General features: G+C 53.1%; 1 protein-coding gene across 5 annotated transcripts in view; it reads right to left on the bottom strand.

Moving 5' to 3' along the window:
• The window catches only part of RANGAP1 (Ran GTPase activating protein 1), a 31,345-nt gene extending 14,887 nt beyond the window's left edge, over positions 1 to 16,458 (bottom strand). The window contains exons 1-5 of one of the 5 annotated variants that reach the window (XM_032882913.1): positions 16,435 to 16,458; positions 11,402 to 11,551; positions 6,615 to 6,742; positions 3,283 to 3,342; positions 486 to 665 (exon numbers count right to left, since the gene is read on the bottom strand). In XM_032882913.1, coding sequence (XP_032738804.1) covers positions 486 to 665; positions 3,283 to 3,342; positions 6,615 to 6,742; positions 11,402 to 11,513 — 480 coding nt within the window. In that variant the 5' untranslated portion in view covers positions 11,514 to 11,551; positions 16,435 to 16,458. The other 4 variants (XM_032882910.1, XM_032882911.1, XM_032882914.1 and 1 more) reach the window with 4 other exon arrangements.
• Positions 16,459 to 17,038: the final 580 nt, after the last annotated feature.

Raw genomic sequence — 17,038 nt, 5'->3', positions numbered from 1 at the left:
AGAGACGCTTTTCCACACAGACCAGCGGACCAGCTGGCAGGATGGGGGAGGCACCTCGAGCAAGGCCCAGTCCAGGAAAAAGGTGAGCTGTGCCCAGGCCTAAGCGGTTTCTCTTCCTGGGCTCTCTCCCCCTCGCACACGCCGGGCCTCACGTGGCTCTGCAGGCCGTTCCGAGGGCACAGCAGGTCTGGGACGCCCCAGCCCGGCGCTCTGCAGAGCCAGCAGACACTGCCTCTGTGTTGCCAAGACAACGCGAGAACTGGGGATGGTTGCTAGGCAACCCCACCCTCCAGGCCTCCACCTCCTCTCCCCACTGGCCACAGGCTGCTGCCTTTGAGGCTTTTCTCCTCTGGAGAGAAAAGCACCGGGCCAGCCATCCCAGATGGCGGCCACGAGCACATACTTCCTGCTCCACGCAGCAGGACAGCGGGCAGGCAGGCAGGCAGGGAGGGAGGGGGACGTGGCGGAGGGCCCGCCGCACCCACCTTGCCGCCGCCGATGCCCATGCCACAGTTGTTGAGCTTGAGCTCGTGGAGGGTGAAGCAGGCGGAGCTCTTGAGCAGGGCCTCAAAGCCTCGCACACCGTCGGGCCCGAAGGCGTTGTCGCTCAGGTCCAGCTCCACCAGCTGCGCCCCGGCGGTGATGAGTCCCTCTCCTAGTGAGGTCTGGACACAGAGAAAGTTCGGCTCAGTTTCACGGACACCTCCCGGAGGCAGCTTCTATGCCAGGTGCCCCCTGCCCTCAGCGGGCACCCAGGCAGAGACACAGACCATTTCACTACAGACTGTCCCTATTTTACACCCGGGACCAGAAACCCTGAAGAAGGCTCCCAGTTCAGGTGGGGCGTGGGGTCTGGTATGCAGGGGGTGGTCAGAGAAAGCTTCCTAGCAGAAGTGGCGCTTGAGCTCAGCTGAATGAGAACCAGTCAACCGGACATGAGATTCCAGCCAACGGTACAAACGTGAACAGAGACACATAAGCGTGAGGCAGCATACTGCGTGTCTGGAGACAAGCAGTGGCCTCCGAAAGAGGCTGATACTGGAAGGAAGAGAGGAACCACATCAGGCTAGAGTCCTGGATGTCAGGCCAAGGACCGTGAACCTGAGCCTGAGAGCTCTGAGGACTCTGATGTGGGGGGAGGGCTACCGAAGACACATCCCCCAAACCTGAGGAGGGCAGACTGGAGGCCGAGAGCCTGCCCAAGAGTGGGAGGCAGTGATCCAGGCAGCAGAGGAGGGAGCTGGCTGGCCAGGGTTGTGGGGGACAGAAGAGGAAACAGCCTCAGGTCGGTTCTAGGTCCCACAGAGGGAAGAAGACCTGCACTTCAGGGCACGGGCAGCAAGGAGGCAGGCCCCGCTGATGCCCCCAGGGTTCCTGGTGGTGACTGGACAGATGGGTGCTTATCTCCAAGCCGCAGCCCAAGACCAACATGGCAGGATGCTATGCTCTCCTGGGAACGGGCTGGGCTGGGGATACCTACGGTTTCCCACGAAGAGAAGGGTGAGGACAGGTGGCCCTGCCAGAGACTGAGGGCAGAAACAGGGCTGGGCATGCATCCTGCACGGGGTTCCCAGTGGACAGAGTCAGGGAGGGGAAACGCTCTCCCTCCCTCAGCCACAAACAAGAAAGCGGAGGTACTTTCCAGTACCCTCTCCACCACTGCCTCAGCAACGGAGTTACATTCTCTGGCTGCCCCTGCCCACAGAAAGGGGAGGGGCCTGGCCCCACTGGCCTCCCGCCCTCCAGCTACCAGAGCTGCAGAAACCCTCTGTGTCTGCCCTACCTTCCCTGCATCTCCTGCCTTTCTCTGACCCCAAATTCTCTTTCCCCCTTTCTAAGACTCACTCTGGTCATCAGTAATACGGAGATAAAAATACCTCCCTCAAGGGCGCCTGGGTGGCTCAGTCGTTAAGCATCTGCCTTCAGTTCAGGTCATGATCCCAGGGTACTGGGATCAAGCCCCCCATTGGGATCCCTGCTCTGCAGAGAGCCTGCTTCTCCCTCTCCCACTCCCCCTGCTTGTGTTCCCTCCCTATCTCTCTGTCAAATAAATGAAATAAATAAATAAAATCTTAAAACAAAACAAAACAAAACCTCTCTCAAAGATTGAAAAACTTAAATGTTAAAAATCAGGTAAAACAATGCACACGGGGCCCACAGTTCCTATATCCCAAGTACGTTTTCTTCACCCCCTCTTCTAACTTTAAATCCTTATTACTTATAAACCCCCAAATGAATTTACTTAACCTACACCCTAAATCCTCCCTTCACCTGTTCTTGGTCACCCTTTGAGGCCGGTAACTAACAGAACCGGCTCCCAAAGGGCTTCCTCAATCCCTCAACAGAGGAGCCCTCCCTCTGGGGTCCCCATTAGGGCACCTATCACTCCCTGAATGACCCTTAATTGTTTACTGGACTGAGGTGAATCATCATCATCATCATTATACTAACTTATTAGCTTATTAATACATTCATTCATTCATTCATTCAAATGGAAGCTCTATGCCCAATGTGGGGCTTGAACTTGACCCGAAGATGGAGCCATTTGCTCTACCATTGGAATCAGCCAGGTGCCCCCAGGCTAAAGTGATTTAGAAATGAAGGGAGTCCCTGGGCACCTCGGGAACCACAGTGCTAGCCAGAGGCATGGAGGTCTAAGAAGGTAGGCCCAGCACAACCAGGGTGAGAGACCTAGTAACAGACACCCATACCAATAATTGGCCAAGAACCTCACCCTGAAGGCTGGGCCCCATGTTACTGAAAGGCTATCTATTACCTGCCTCTTTCCTTGAGCCCCAGGCCAGCCACAATCTGCTCAGTGACGCCCCTTCCTGACCCACCCAACCCCAGGCTGGGAACCGGACCCAACCCAAGCTGAGTCCCAGGAATGGGGAAATGGAAAGCAGAGTAGATGGAAGCCACCCACACCATGAGAAGCAAAGGAATGGAACAGTGCAAAGGTAAGAGGGAGAAGAGTGGAGGGAGTGAGAGTCACAGTGGAGTGAAGCCACAAAGCTCGGGAATGAACCCCAGGACCCCGGGGCTCTGCTGCACTGCCTGTGACTGGGCCTCGTGTCCCCAGAGGCTCGGCCCCTACCCACTGGCTCTGTCACAGCCTGGACATCCACCTGCCTGTCAGGACACAGGCAGACGCTGCACTTGCTGGGCTTCCGTTCTGCGTCTCAGTCCCCCACAGCGTGAACAAGGTGTGAAAACAGACCTGAGAGTTACCAAAGGGGTCACGGTGCCCAGAGGAAGGGAACTGTGGCCCAGTGCACCTACCAGAGCTGGCGGGATCTCGGACCGCAGCCTCCCGGTGAACATGTCGCTCCAGTGGCATCGCTTTGGAAGGAGAAGGGAGAGAGGAGTCAGTAGAGGTCCGCAGACGTGGCCTGCGGGCGACGCCTCACCCGTGCAACCCACGGGCTGCTGAGCCTTACAATACTTCCGAAGTTGGGTTTCCTCAGCAAAACGCTGGTCCAGCTCTGGCTGAAGCTGGGGGTACCTGGAGGCCCCAAAGGCCACACATGGCTCAACAGAAGTGTGGGGAAAACCCTGATCTGCCCAACCCTCTCGTTTTCCAGGAGAGAAACCAGGCTGAGAAGGAAGAGACTGGCCCCAGGCCCCAAGCAGGCCAGTGGCAGGGCCAGGGCCAATACACCAGACTCCCTGTTTCCAAAACCAGTTTCCCATACACTGGGCCCAAGCGACACGTGACAGGATTTGGGTGGCAGAGGTGGTAAGCAAGCAATACAGGGAAACCAGCAGTGAGGAAGTTACTCGTTTTTCAAGGCTTTTTTAAAGTAATCTCTCTGCCCAGCATGGGGTTCACACTCATGATCCTGAGATCAAGAGTCTCCTGCTCTACTGCCTGAGCCAGCTGGGAGCCCCCCAAGACTCTTCCCAGCCCTCCTGATCACCTCCAGAGGGCCGTCTTGCTTTGGGGCTGGTGGATCTTGCCCACCTCTCCACTTCTGGCTCGTCTGCCTTTTTTTTGTTTGTTTTGTTTTGTTTTAAAGATTTTATTTATTTGACAGAGAGAGGCAGCCAGAGAGGGAACACAAGCAGGGGGAGTGGCGGGGGTAAAGCAGGTTCCCCAACAAACAAGAAAACCTAGGCAGGGCTCGACCCCAGGACCCTGGGATCATGACCTGAGCCAAAGGCAGACGCTCAACAACTGAGTCACGCAGGCACCCCTTGTCTATGTTTTGAACAAAGCGTGAGCAGGCCTCATGCCCAGAAGGTTTAGGTGATAACCTTTAAGTGACGAGAATTTAATAATGCTATTTTGTTACTTTTATGGTAAAGAATACCATCTTCCATTTACAGAAGGGATCATGTTTGCTTTTGAATTACATCAAAGTGAGCTGATTTAAAAGAAAGTATTGGGTAAGGCCACAAAGGTGGTGGCCCTATGGCTAGACTGTGAGATGACACAAGCCAGAGGAATTTGGTCTCTAAGCACACAGCCCTACCCTCCAACTGTGGCAGCTCCAGCCTCTCCTGGGAATCTGGGAATGATGGAACCCAGAGAAAGCAACTTTCCCATGAAAATCCAGTCCTTGGAATGTATAAACTAAATCCAACCTTAAGTACCAGGGAAACCGATTTCTGTAGAATTCTCGAGGCCTCCAGTAGAGCAAATCACCAACACACATGGAGCCTTAGGAGACAGTCTACATGGGTCTGCTCAGTGAGGTACACCTGAATACAGGCGCTCAGGGCCAGGACAGGCAGCCAGAGCCCGAGCACTGGAACCCCTAACAACTGGCCTCTCACCCAGAAGCTTCCCCAACCCGGCTCTGATGGGCCAACAGTCAGCATGGGGTTTTGGGGCACAAGGATGAGGTTCCAATTCTGACTTAACCTGACTCCAGGCCTGCCACTCCCCACACCCCATCTTGAACCCCCAGTATCCCATCTCTGCAATACAGCATTTGGCCTCAACAGTCTCTAAGTGAGAGTGGTTACTGCAGAGCTATGAGGCTGGGCTGTCATCTGGGCCCAGTCCCAGCCCCCTCCTGACCCGTGTGGCTCTGGACCTCACCTCTCTCATCTGTCAAGACCTAGCTTGCGCCTGTGTCCAACAGGAGAGGGAGCATCTTCTCGCCCACCAGCACCCTGGCGAGCATTACTGGGGTCAAGGGTAGCTCCCCCCTGCCCCGGCCCTGACCCAGTGGGGGCAGGGCGACTCAAGGCCCTGGGCCTGCTCGGGATGACACAAAATGCATGTGGCCCTCTGGCGGCCATGCTCTCTCGTGACACAAGCCTACATCTTACCACGGCAACCTCACAGGGAAGAAAAAGGTTTCATAAAGGAGCCCAGACTCGGAGCGGAACTTGGTGCAAGCCCACAGAACACAAGGTGGCGGTACTGGGGCTTGAACCCAGACCCTCAGATGACAAACGTCAGGCCCAGGTCTTGTGTCCTCTGTTCCTGCCCTTCACTGGCCAGTGCGGAGGGTCGAGTTTTTTCCTAGGAAGATGTCCACGTGTCTGCTCAGGGAAACGATAGGCCGTGGGCAGGAGAGAAGATGCACCTAGCAACTAACCTGACCGTGATCCTCCTGAGGAAACACAGTAAGGGTCGCCCCACGAGCCAGCTCCAGGGCTGCACTGGGCAGATCCACACCATATGCCCTCGCCCTGCGCCCCTTCCCTTCAGCCACCACAGCGGGGTCAGGAAAGAGCAGCAGACTCCGGAATGTGCCAGGCTGACCAGCATTAGGATCTTGGGCTGTTTACTCAGCTCCTCCGAGCCTCCGTTCCCCTGACTTACAAACAGACCCAGTCTTTCTCATCTGGGATGCCCCAAGGACTGAGGACACGTGTCCTGCGTGCACTGAGCACCATCTGCAGCCGGAAAAGCGGGTCTCCCCTGCCCACGCCTCTGCACACCGGGATTCCCAGGAACGGAGAGCACACAGGGACTCCCCCATGACATTTGAAACACCTGATACCCCAACTCTTCTCACCGAGCATCTCGAGGGACTGCCGTTTAGTGGGACCCCCTTTAGGACACAATGGAATAGAAGGATCCCTGTGCCGGCCCAAGGGGAGCACCGCTTGGATCTAACCTTTAAGAAAGAACCCGCCATTCAGCATGAGGAGCGCAGTACCTTCCCAACCACCCCCGCCCCAGCCGCTGAGCGGAGGCCTGGCCACTTCTGCCCAACACGCAGCTCTTCTACGGGCACTGTTTGCTCTGGAGCTCCCGGCTAGGAAAAATCAGTGCTTGCCAGAAAGGCCCCATGGTCCAAGGCACCGGTGGCCCAAATCTGGGCCCTTCCCTCCTCACAGATGCCAAATCTGCAGTGCCAGCTGAAGGCTCACCCTGTCCATTTCTGCTTCATCCCCCTTCATCCTTCATGCATGTTACCCGATGAACCTCTGACACTCCTGTCTGTCACCGGGGGGTCCGAACGGATGCATCACACAGGGAGAGGGGCCCTGGCCAGGGCTGTGCTCCGGGAAGGCCAGAGCAAGGGGAGCTGTTCATGGTGACTACCAACAAGGCAGGACCTAGGAGGGTCTGGACATAGGCAGGGGCTGTGGTGGCGTCAGTGGAAGCTTGGCCCCAACCATTCTGGGCCTGCTCACCATGCGGACCTCACCTTCAACTCTGACTTCTTCTCCAAGGCCTTGGCGATGACCCTGGCTGCCTCCACGCCCACCGTGTTGCCCTCCAGGCGCAGAGCCTCTAAACCATCAAAGTCTTCAATCTCTTTAATCACGTCTTTGGCTGCGAAGGACCAAAGAACAGAAACTTAGATTTTGGGAGTCACGAACAACTGGGGCAGAACAGAGTCCGGCCACGACCTCTTCACTCACAATTCCAACAGCAGTAATAGGCCTGCCGTGTGCCGGGCCCTGGCTTGCAAAGGAGAATCAGGCAGGCTCGCAGTCTAGCAGGGGACATGACTAAAAAGAAAATTCCTCTGTACTGAGTATTAAAACAGGCTGGGATGGAAGGCTTGGGAGCCAAAGGAAGAAAGAAGCTGGCCGCATGGGGCGAAGAAGGGGCTTGGGGCACCTTATGGTGGCGTGGGTGGAGCCTTCCTGCACAGGGAGTGCACGAGGCCAAGCAGAGAAACGGCATCCAAGTGAGACTCCAGCAGGTACAATAACAGAAAGGCTCTCAGTGTTACATGATTCATGTGTGGGGCGTTCACTACTGTATCGTTTTTGTTACGATGAAAAGGTTAATTCACCAGAGTACATTACACAGTTACACTGACGTCATTATGAATGGTGCCACAGGTGTCTGCCCGACTTGGAAAATACTCATGTCATAGTGTCAAGTGAAAAATGAGGTTTTCCATGGGTGGGTGGTCTGATCACACTTTCAAAATGTTATACCTATTAAAAGACATAAATAAATAAAAATAAAAAAATAAAATGATATATATTCTACCTTACAAATGCACATGCACGCGCACACACACGCACACACACACACATCCCGCAAGCTCTAAAAGGATAGAAACCCAATGTTAAAACAGTTTTATCTCTAGGTGCTGTAATTATGGCTGTGTCTGTGCTTTTTCATTAACTGCTCAATTTATTCCTAACATCAGGTTATAAAGCAGCTTTTAAAGTATCTCTAATTGGGGTGCCTGGGTGGCTCAGTCGTTGGGCATCTGTCTTCGGCTCAGGTCATAATCCCGGAGTCCTGGGATCGAGCCCCGCATCTGGCTCCCTGCTCAGCGGGGAGCCTGCTTCTCCCTCTCCCACCCCCCTGCCTGTGTTCCTTCTCGCGCTATCAAATACAGGAACAAAACCTTAAAAAAAAAAAAAAAGTATCTCTAATTATGATCCAAATTGTGAAAAAAAGAAAGTGAGAGAGAAAGAAAAAAAAAGAAGGAACTCAGCTATGGTTAGAAAAAAGCGAGGAAAAAAACACACCAAAATTAAAAGTAGTTGTATCCTGGGGTGTGAGATAATGAAGATATGGGTTTTTTGCCTTCTTTCTGTATTCTGTTTTTTGCCTCTGTTTCTGTATTCTATAATAAGCACATATTAATTTTATAACCTAAACAAGAACACACAAGATGCATGAGACAAAACCCATCTAGCCTGGCTGGCACAAGACAGAGTGGGGTGAGGTGGTGGGAAAGAGATGGAGATGTGCACAGGAGAGAAAAGTTGGACTTGACCTTTTAGGTGACAAAGGCCACAGAGAGGGTTTCAGAAAGGTGGTGATTGGCAACCTATAAGGAGCTGGCAGACAAGCTGTCCCTGTGGGGCCTGCGCACATGCCTCCCTCCCCAGGCTGAGGCCGCCAGCAGCCAGCAGCACCTCCCCAGGAAGCCCTGCTGAACTCCTGGGGCAGGTCAGATCCTGCTTGGCAGGTTTCACAGCCCTGGTCTCCCCGAAGACGCTGCCTGCTACAATTTTACACTCTCTGGAGTGATGACTTATCATTACATGGAGACTGGGTTCATACACCCCTCCTCACTGGGCCATGAGCTCCAGCTCATGAAAGCAGGCAGGGACTTTGCCTCCACTCACTACCAAGCCCCGCAGAGAGGAATGCTCGGCCTTCTCCCCCACACCGTCTAGTCACTGCTCCATTTATTTCACAACGGAGTACGTTGAGACACAGAGAGCACGTACACGCCTACTGAGGTCACACAGCCAGAAGATGGTGACCAGGACTCATTTTCCTTTTCTCATTTCACAACCAGAAGGCTGGACAGGTATGAGCCTCCCATTTTCTAGAAGGGGAAGCTGAGGTTTAAAGGAATGAAGCAACTCTGCCCAAAAATTCAGGAAAAGGGCAGAGCTAGGTTTCAGACTGGTCTTCTGAAACTCTACCCATGTGCTCCTCTCCAAATCCTTGCTTCGGCGCACAACCATGGACTTTATGCAGCGCTCCCCCCACCCCCACAATCCCTCCCTAGATGCTGGGTCCCAGGTGCCGAGGTGTCCTCTGTAGCTGACACGAGGGCTGAAATAATCTCTCAGCCCCTTGGACCACCTGCTCTCAAACGGAGCCCCCCAACAGCCAGAGACCGGCCAGCTGAACAAGGAGGGAGGACAGCTGCTCATGGGGACGTCTGGGCCGTCCTGAAGAGCCAGGCAACAGAGACGCCAGGGCCCCGAGGGAAGACTTCTGCCGTACGAGTGAGGCAAGCACAGAGAGTTCAGCCCTGGGGAGAGTGACAGGCACAACTCAGAGCTGGAAGAAAAAGCATCAACATGGGATGAGAAGGGACAGGAAGGCGGGGATCACCACTGGGTGGCCTCTCTCACTTGTTTTCGATCCAGATGGAGTTCTTTTTTTTTTTTTCTTTCTTATTTATTTGACAGAAAGAGAGAGACAGCGAGAGAGGGAACACAAACAGGGGGAGTGCGAGAGAGAGAAGCAGGCTCCCCGCCAAGCAGGAAGCCTGATGTGGGGCTCGATCCCAGGACCCCAGGATCATGAACTGAGCCGAAGGCAGACGCTTCATGATGAGCCCCCCAGGTGCCCAGGGGTGGGACTCAAACACCGGCCAGGGCTGCGCTGTCCAGACCAGCCGCCAGGAGGCCGGGCGGCAGAGCCTGCTCTCAGCCTCCACAGCCTCACACAGTGACAGGTTCCAGGTGTTCAGCACGCAGCCAAGGAGAAGCAGAAAGACCTTTCTTTGGTCCTTAAATCACTTACTGGGGAGAGAAAAGAGCCTTGTTCTCATCATCACTTTCACGGCATCCTCACACAGGCCCGTGCCCTCTCCTGACTGGGCCGGCTCACTCGCCCCCAAGATGGAGGCCCTTTCTGGAACCAGGACTCAGCCGCCGGGCTCCCGCACACAGCATCCAAGGGCCTCTGCACTGGGCTCCCTCTGGCATCCTGATTCTTCTCTCCCAAGCCCCCCCTATGTGTCTCAGCTCCCGTGCCTAACTCACGTGGTTCTCCCTGCCTCTACTGCCCTTTCCCCTCCAAGGACAGTCCACACCTGACCTCATCCACGGAGATTTCCGGGGCCCTTTGAAACCAGACATGAACCCTTTCCCTCGCCGAGCTTCCCACAGCTTTCTGTTCACGTCACTCAGAATAGCCTTCACCTTCAGCCCCATGCCGGTAGCTCTCCGAGCACCTCCCTTCCTACTCCTGGGCAGAAGCTCCTCAGAGGCTCGGACTGTAGCTGGGCCTCCCTGGTGACCTACAAAATGGGAGGCAGCAGGTCCAGCCTGCGCCGGTGAAGTGGCGATCTGCCCAGATTTTAAGGCTAGACAAGCTTGAGCTCTAATCCCAGCTCCACCGCTTCTACCTGAGCCCTTAGGCAAATCCTATGTCTCACTTCCCTGGGCTTTCATTTTCCAACCTACAAATTGGGGATGAAACTCACCTCAAGGACTTTTAGGAAAATAAAAGATTCTATTTGCATGGCACTTAAGACTGCCGACTCGGCATTCAGCGAATGGCATTTCGTAACAAATTCGTGTGTCCTGAACTGAGCTGAATGTCTACTGAGAAACACCGCAACAGAAATTCAGCTGGACCTCTGTTAAAATCCTGGATCTGCTATGTACCAGCTGTATGACCTTGGGCAAGTTAGATCTTCCTAATTGTTTTTCCTTCTTTATAAAATTGTAACATTTCCACCTCCCTCCCCCCAGGATGGTGCATGATCGAAAGTGACAATAGCACGGGGGAGCTCTATAAATTTTAAGGCCCTCTAGAGATATTAGGAATGTGCATGGCCACGCTCCCACCAACCTAAGGACTCAAGTGGCTTCTGAGCCAGTGCAGGGGAACAAGCCTGCCTACACTCCCTGACAACCAGGCAAGCCCGGACCAGTTTCCCTGGTTGAACCCGAACCTCAAGAGACCTCGCAGGTATGGACATTGGTGCCTTCGCTTCCAAACGCCAGGGGATTCTGGGTTGATGAGAGTTAGCCAGGCTCTGGCTAGGGATGAAAAGGCAGGGCCTATGTTCTTGTTCCTAATTCCCTCCAGTCCTCGTTCCTCTACACAGACAAGAACATCCATCCCTCTCCCAGGGGCATTCAGGTACATGGACCAGACCTCCAAGAGGGTCCTACCTCTGGGGAGGGCAACCAGTACTCCCAGCCCAGTCTGGGATCATGGTGGTAAAGGTCTGAAGACGTCAGGGGCTATATCCTGAGACTGCTGTCGTGGTCCCTCATTGTTTACTATCCCTTCCCACTTGCCAACCCAAGCTGTCACCAGCGAGGACAGCCTCCAAAAACACGACGACCAGCAAGGAAGCCTGTACGTGCCTGCGGACACATCATCTCTGAGCCTCACTGCTAGATGGGCCCCATGATATCTCAAAGAGCTACTAGGACAAACAATGTGATAATGTAGCTAAACAAGCCTGAGCACGAGTAGAGTAAGCGGTCGTTCGCACACTCCCTTTCCTCCCCTAGGCCAGCCCACGCGAGGACTCACCATCTTCTGCAGTGTTGAGTTTGAGGCTCTTGCCCTTGAAGCTCAGCTGTCCCCCGGCCACCTGGGTTTTGGCAAGCGTCTCTGCTAGCTTGGCAATGTCTTCAGAGGCCATGCTGGTCACGTTGCTGGGCTCCCCTGGAAATCTGCAAACTGAGCAGGACAAAGTTTCATTAAAAGAGAGGAGTCAGGGCGCCCAGGTGGCTCCGTCAAGTGTCTGCCTTCAGCTCTGGTCATGATCCCAGGATCCTGGGATCGAGCCCCACATCGGGTTCCCTGCTTGGCGGGAAGCCCGCTTCTCTCTCTCCCACTCCCCCTGCTTGTGTTCCCTCTCTTACTGTGTATGTGTGTGTCTCTCTCTCTAATAAATAAATAAGTAAAATATTAAAAAAAAAAAAAGAGAGAGAGAGAGAGGGAGAGATTGTGTGTGTGTGTCTCCTGGGGCCCCCCCAGCTGGGGAGGAGAGGGCAGAACATCAGCTATTTCAGGGTTTTGACCCCCCTTCCCCCACTATGAAGACTCCCAACAGCTAAACTATTGGGAGAAATAAAAATAGCATTAGGGAAGGAACAATTCTAGAAAGGTGGAGAAAGTGGCAAGAATGTAGTAAAATCACATTTTAGCCTCTGGAAAGTCACTATCTTACTTTAACTCCTCCCCTGCCCAAATGCTCCAGCTGGGACACCAAGCATAGCCATGTGAGTTGCCCGTTTTCTGGGTCCCTAGTGAATGGCAGTTGAGTCCCTGAGCAACAGCAGCAAAGAGCCCCAAGCACACACCTGCCTGATCATCTTGGCTGTTCTCTGTTTGAGGGTCCCATTCCTCAAACAGAACTAAGATGGCTATGGGATCCAGGTCATCCATCCCAGGAAATGCCCCACCACCCACGCTGGCATGTCTCTGGGCGTGGGGCACAGGGGTCAGCCCACTGCACAGCCAGTTTCAACCTTGGCCAGGAGACTGGGCAACCCATGGCGGCCAGACCTCAGGGGTTCCTAGGAGACCAGAGGTTTCTACATCACAACAGCCACCATCACAATAGATCAAGGGCAGAGTTCCTAAAGAAAGGAGCTTCCAGCCTGGCAGAACTCAGCAGACTGGCAGAAAGGACCACTCTATTTTCCTAAAGAGGGAAAAGGCAGGTAATCAGGGTACACCAAGGAAGACTGATATGGGGGACAGAACTTAACCCATAGAGACTTCTTCTTATCCAGAACATGTTCTTTCCCAATCTATCCATCCTTAAGATACAATTGTGATGGCCCCCAATCCTCTTACTCCCCCCCTCCCCGCCGGCGTCCTCTGGGCTTCCGACAGCCGGCTTCCCACCTCCTTCCCTTTAACTTAGCCTGGATCACCCTGGTTTGTCTATCTTTACCAGGAAGCATGAATTATTCTTCTGGGTAAGGAGGCGTCTTTTCATACATTCAACAAACATTTATTGTGTACTACTATGTTCTACACTTGTTTCAGATACCGGAAGCACAGCAGTGAATGAAAAAAACCGTGCCTTCTTAAAATAATGTTCTTTCTCTCTTTTTAAGTTTTATTTATTTACTTATTTTAAAGATTTTATTTGTTTATTTGACAGACACAGCGAGAAGGAACACAAGCGGGGGTAGTGAGAGAGGGAGAAGCAGGCTTTCCACTGAGCAGACCCATCCCAGGACTCTGGGATCATGACCTGAGCAGAAGGCAGACACCCAATGACTGAGCCATGCAGGCACCTCTTAAAATTTTATTAAGTAATCGCTATGCCCAATGTAAGGTATAAACCCACAACACCAAGATCAAGAGTCCCAAGCTCTAACAACTGAGCCAGCCACGCACCCCTTAGAACATGTGTTCTCCACAAGATACGTAGTATCTTAAAACAATGATAAAAAGAAAAACAAATAGAGAAGATGGTAAGGAGTTTTCTGGGGGTTGCAATTTAAAACAGATTGGTTAGAGGAGTGCCTGGTGGCTCAGTTGGTTAAACGACCGACTACTGACCTCAGCTCAGGTCTTGATCTCAGGGTCATGAGTTCAAGCCCCATGTTGGGCTCCACACTGGGCATAGAGCCTACTTAAAAAACAAATCAGAATGGTTAAAAAATATATTATTAGGAAAGAAACAAAGACTCGAAGGATATCAAGGTCTGGGCCAGGCAGGTATCTGAAGGAAGAGCATTCCTGCAAACCAAATAGCAAAACCAAAGGCTCTTGGGGAGGGGGGGGGTAAGAGAGGAGATTAGAGGAACTGCAAGGAGGCCAGTGGTGTTGGAAGGCAGAGAGGGAAGGAGAAACAAAGCAAGAAATGAGAAAAGAGAATTAGCAAGAGGCCAGAGTCACAAAGGCCATTTAAAAATTGTGGCTTTTACTCTGAGTGAAAAGGAGAGCCACTGGTGGGTTTTTAACAGAGAAAAGCAGGCTCTGACAGACGTTTTGACAGGATCACTTAAATGCAACCTAAGGCCTGGCATCTGGAAGGTGATCCAAAAACGAAGAGATGACACTAAATAAACAAGAGCCGGAAACCCCGCCATCACTTGCAGTTCTGGATAGGCCAATTTGAGGCAAGAGAAATGGTGGTGGGGCTCCCAGGTATGCTCCTACTGGAACACAGAACTTCTCAGCTAGAAAAGGGCCTGTTCTTCAGTCCAATACACATACACAACATCCACTTTGAAGACTGCCAAAACGAAGCACAGAGAGGTGCTTGATTCGCCCTAGGTCTGCAAAGGGTCAGTAAATACACAAACGGTCCTCTCCTTTTCGGGCACGAAAGTCGCAGATTTTCTCGGGTGCACATCTACCGTTCCGGCCAAGCGTCAGCAGTGACTCATGGAGATCTCAGGGGCTACGGAGCCAGCCCAGTCCCTCCGCGGGCGTGGGGCTATGGGGAGGTGGCGACAAGGGAGCGACGCGCGTGTGCGGGCCTCAAATGACAGGCGGGAGGCGCGGGAGCCCCATCCGGGATCCCCGGAGGACGCGCACCACCCCCAGTTGTCACCGACGCCAACAAGAGACGCCACTGCTGGCAACTGCGCCAGACGCCCTCTCCAAGCCTCAGTTTCCCCATCTGGGAAAGGGGCCTGTGGCCCCCCAGCACCCCCTCTCTCAGCCCCTCCGCGCTTGGCCGTGGAAGCGCAGGGGATAAGGCCGCGAAGAAACCCAGAAGGCGCACAGGAGCGCCACACCTTCCTCGCCCAGATGCAAGGACGCGCCGCCCCCCCGCCCCCATCCCAGGCAGGTGACGGGGAAAGGAAAGGGACCCCGACCCTTACCGTAAACAGGCGGCGTCGCCGCGTGGGACGACCTGAGCGCGCGCGTCCGCCCGGCGGGGGCGGGAAATGATTTAGGGTCCGGGTCAGGTCAGGTCGGGGTCGCCGCCACCGAGCCCACGGGTCCCGATACCCGCCCGCTCTTCCGTCAGCTCTCTCGGCAGTTCTCGCCACTCCCGTCTCCGACACCACCTGCTCCCCGCACCGCGGCGGATGATGGCGGAGGAGGAGGATTTTGAAAGCCGGCAGTTTCTTTCCTTCGATTTGATTTGTTCGAGGCCCAGGCCGGGTTTCCCTCCCCCCGCGCGCGTGGCCTATCGGGTATGGTAGTCGAGTTCTCCTGCGCGGGGGGCGGTGGCCGCGGCAGGAGTGCGCCCACGAACTACCAGTCCCGTGAAGCACCGCGTCCCAGCGCGCCACCGCCCTCTCCCTCTGCGCCCTCCCTTTTCGGCTTCTGGCTCTTTCTCCAGGAGGCCACAGGGCGGCGTGTAACCCCGGGCTCCCAGAGAGACTACAATTCCCGTCAAGTCTTGCGGCCCAGCCGATTCAGCCTTTCCGGAAAGGTTCACGCTCACCTATCTTTATAGACAAAGGCTAGTACTCCCGAAGTCGTGCTGTTGGATCTGTTCAGCGAGGAATACGTATCCGTTTCCTCAAAGGAAAGCCTCGCCTTTTTAATCCCATAAAATTGAAAGGCCATTCGAAGGCTTTCACATAAATAGCTGCAAGTTGTTTGATAATTAAAAAGGGGAAATGGCTATCCTATGTTAGAGAAGCTGGGAAACCATCTTAACTAAATGGTGCACGTTAACATTAGTAACACGACAAACTGACGTCCGTTGCACACCTGCTGAAGGGATGCATTGAGACGCATGGGACCGTGCAGTCAGCAATGCGTAAGATTAACCTAATCCTGAGGAAACATCTGCCAAACCCAACTGAGTTACAGTTTCTTCCGCTACAGTTAGAATAACCGCTCTGTACTCTTGCAGGAATGTCTGTGTCATGAAAGACTAAGAAAATCTGAGGAACTGTTGCAGATTTAAGGAGACTAAAAAAGACATGACAACTAAACGCAAACAGGGGTCTGGACTCGATCCTGGACTGGGGAGGAAATTACTTTAAAGGCCAATATGGAGACAGTTCAGCGAAACCTGACTGCATATTAGATAATAGCATTGTATCAGTGTTAAAGTTATTGATTGTTAGGCGCCCGGGTGGCGCAATTGGTTGCGCCACTGCCTTCGGCTCAGGTCGTGATCCCAGAGTCCTGGGATTGAGACCCGCACTGGGCTCCCAGTTCTGCGGGGAGTCTGCTTCTCCCTCTGACCTTCTCCCCTCTCATCTCTCTCTCACTCTCTCAAGTAAATAAATGAAATCTTTTTAAAAAATTTATTGATTGTTATTATTGTGCTGGGTTATGTAAGAGACTGCCCCCTGTTCTTGGGAATGTATGCTTAAATAATTAGGGGTGTGATATCAGTAACCGACTTGCCAATAGTTAAAAAAAATGTATATATATACGTAGAGAGAGAGAGAGAGCACGCATGTGGCCTGATGTTCAAAATAAGTGAATGGGGGGGGTATGGGGGGGTTCTTTGAACAGTTCTGCTACTTTCCCCTAGGTTTTAATTTTTAGGTATCAGAACACAAATAGCTTTTCTTTTTTTCTGTTCGCAAAGAACATTTTATCCATTATATAAATAACATGTGTTTGCTATAAATACTTCAACCAACATAGAACAGGATAAAGAGAAAAGTAAACATTACCCGAGAAACTCTAGCACCCAGAGATAATCACCATCAACATATGCAGCCTTCTCCAAAGTCACCTCTCACAACTTGGCCCACGCACATGATTTTTGCTTTACCTGCAATTGAAAGTTAGATATATTATGTGCCAGATCTTTTCACACACAGTTAATTTAATCTTTACAACCACAAAGGAAGCGGGCATCATCGCCACCCCTTCCAGCAGAGAGATGAGAAAACAAGCTCTATACCCTGGTTCACACCACTCCTGAGAGGTGGGTCCTCTTTCCACCCACCCTCTCCTCCTCTGCCTATAAGGCCCATGGCAAATGCCATCTCCTCCGGGAGGCTTTTCTACACCACTCTGTCCAGAATGAGTCACCTACCTCTAGGCCCTACAGCAAGCTTCAAGTCCCCACAGTGGCTGATTTGCAGCTCTGAGGGCTTTTCCACAACATTAATAATATTATTGGCAGCATCCCTGTCAACCTGGGAGAGCTTTGGGGCAGGTACTGTACCCAACCTGGCAGCGTCTTTTCCAGGATTCACTTGTCGTAAGTGCTTCCTGTTTCCTCATTTGAACTGGATTCCAGTCAGGGTCACTGGATGTTTGCTTAAAATG

Source organism: Lontra canadensis, unplaced genomic scaffold (genome assembly GCF_010015895.1).
Source record: "Lontra canadensis isolate GAN:19392208 unplaced genomic scaffold, GSC_riverotter_1.0 scaffold84, whole genome shotgun sequence".
NCBI lineage: Eukaryota > Metazoa > Chordata > Mammalia > Carnivora > Mustelidae > Lontra > Lontra canadensis.
Note: the sequence above shows the minus strand (reverse complement) of the source record. Positions and strands in the feature narration are given on the sequence as shown.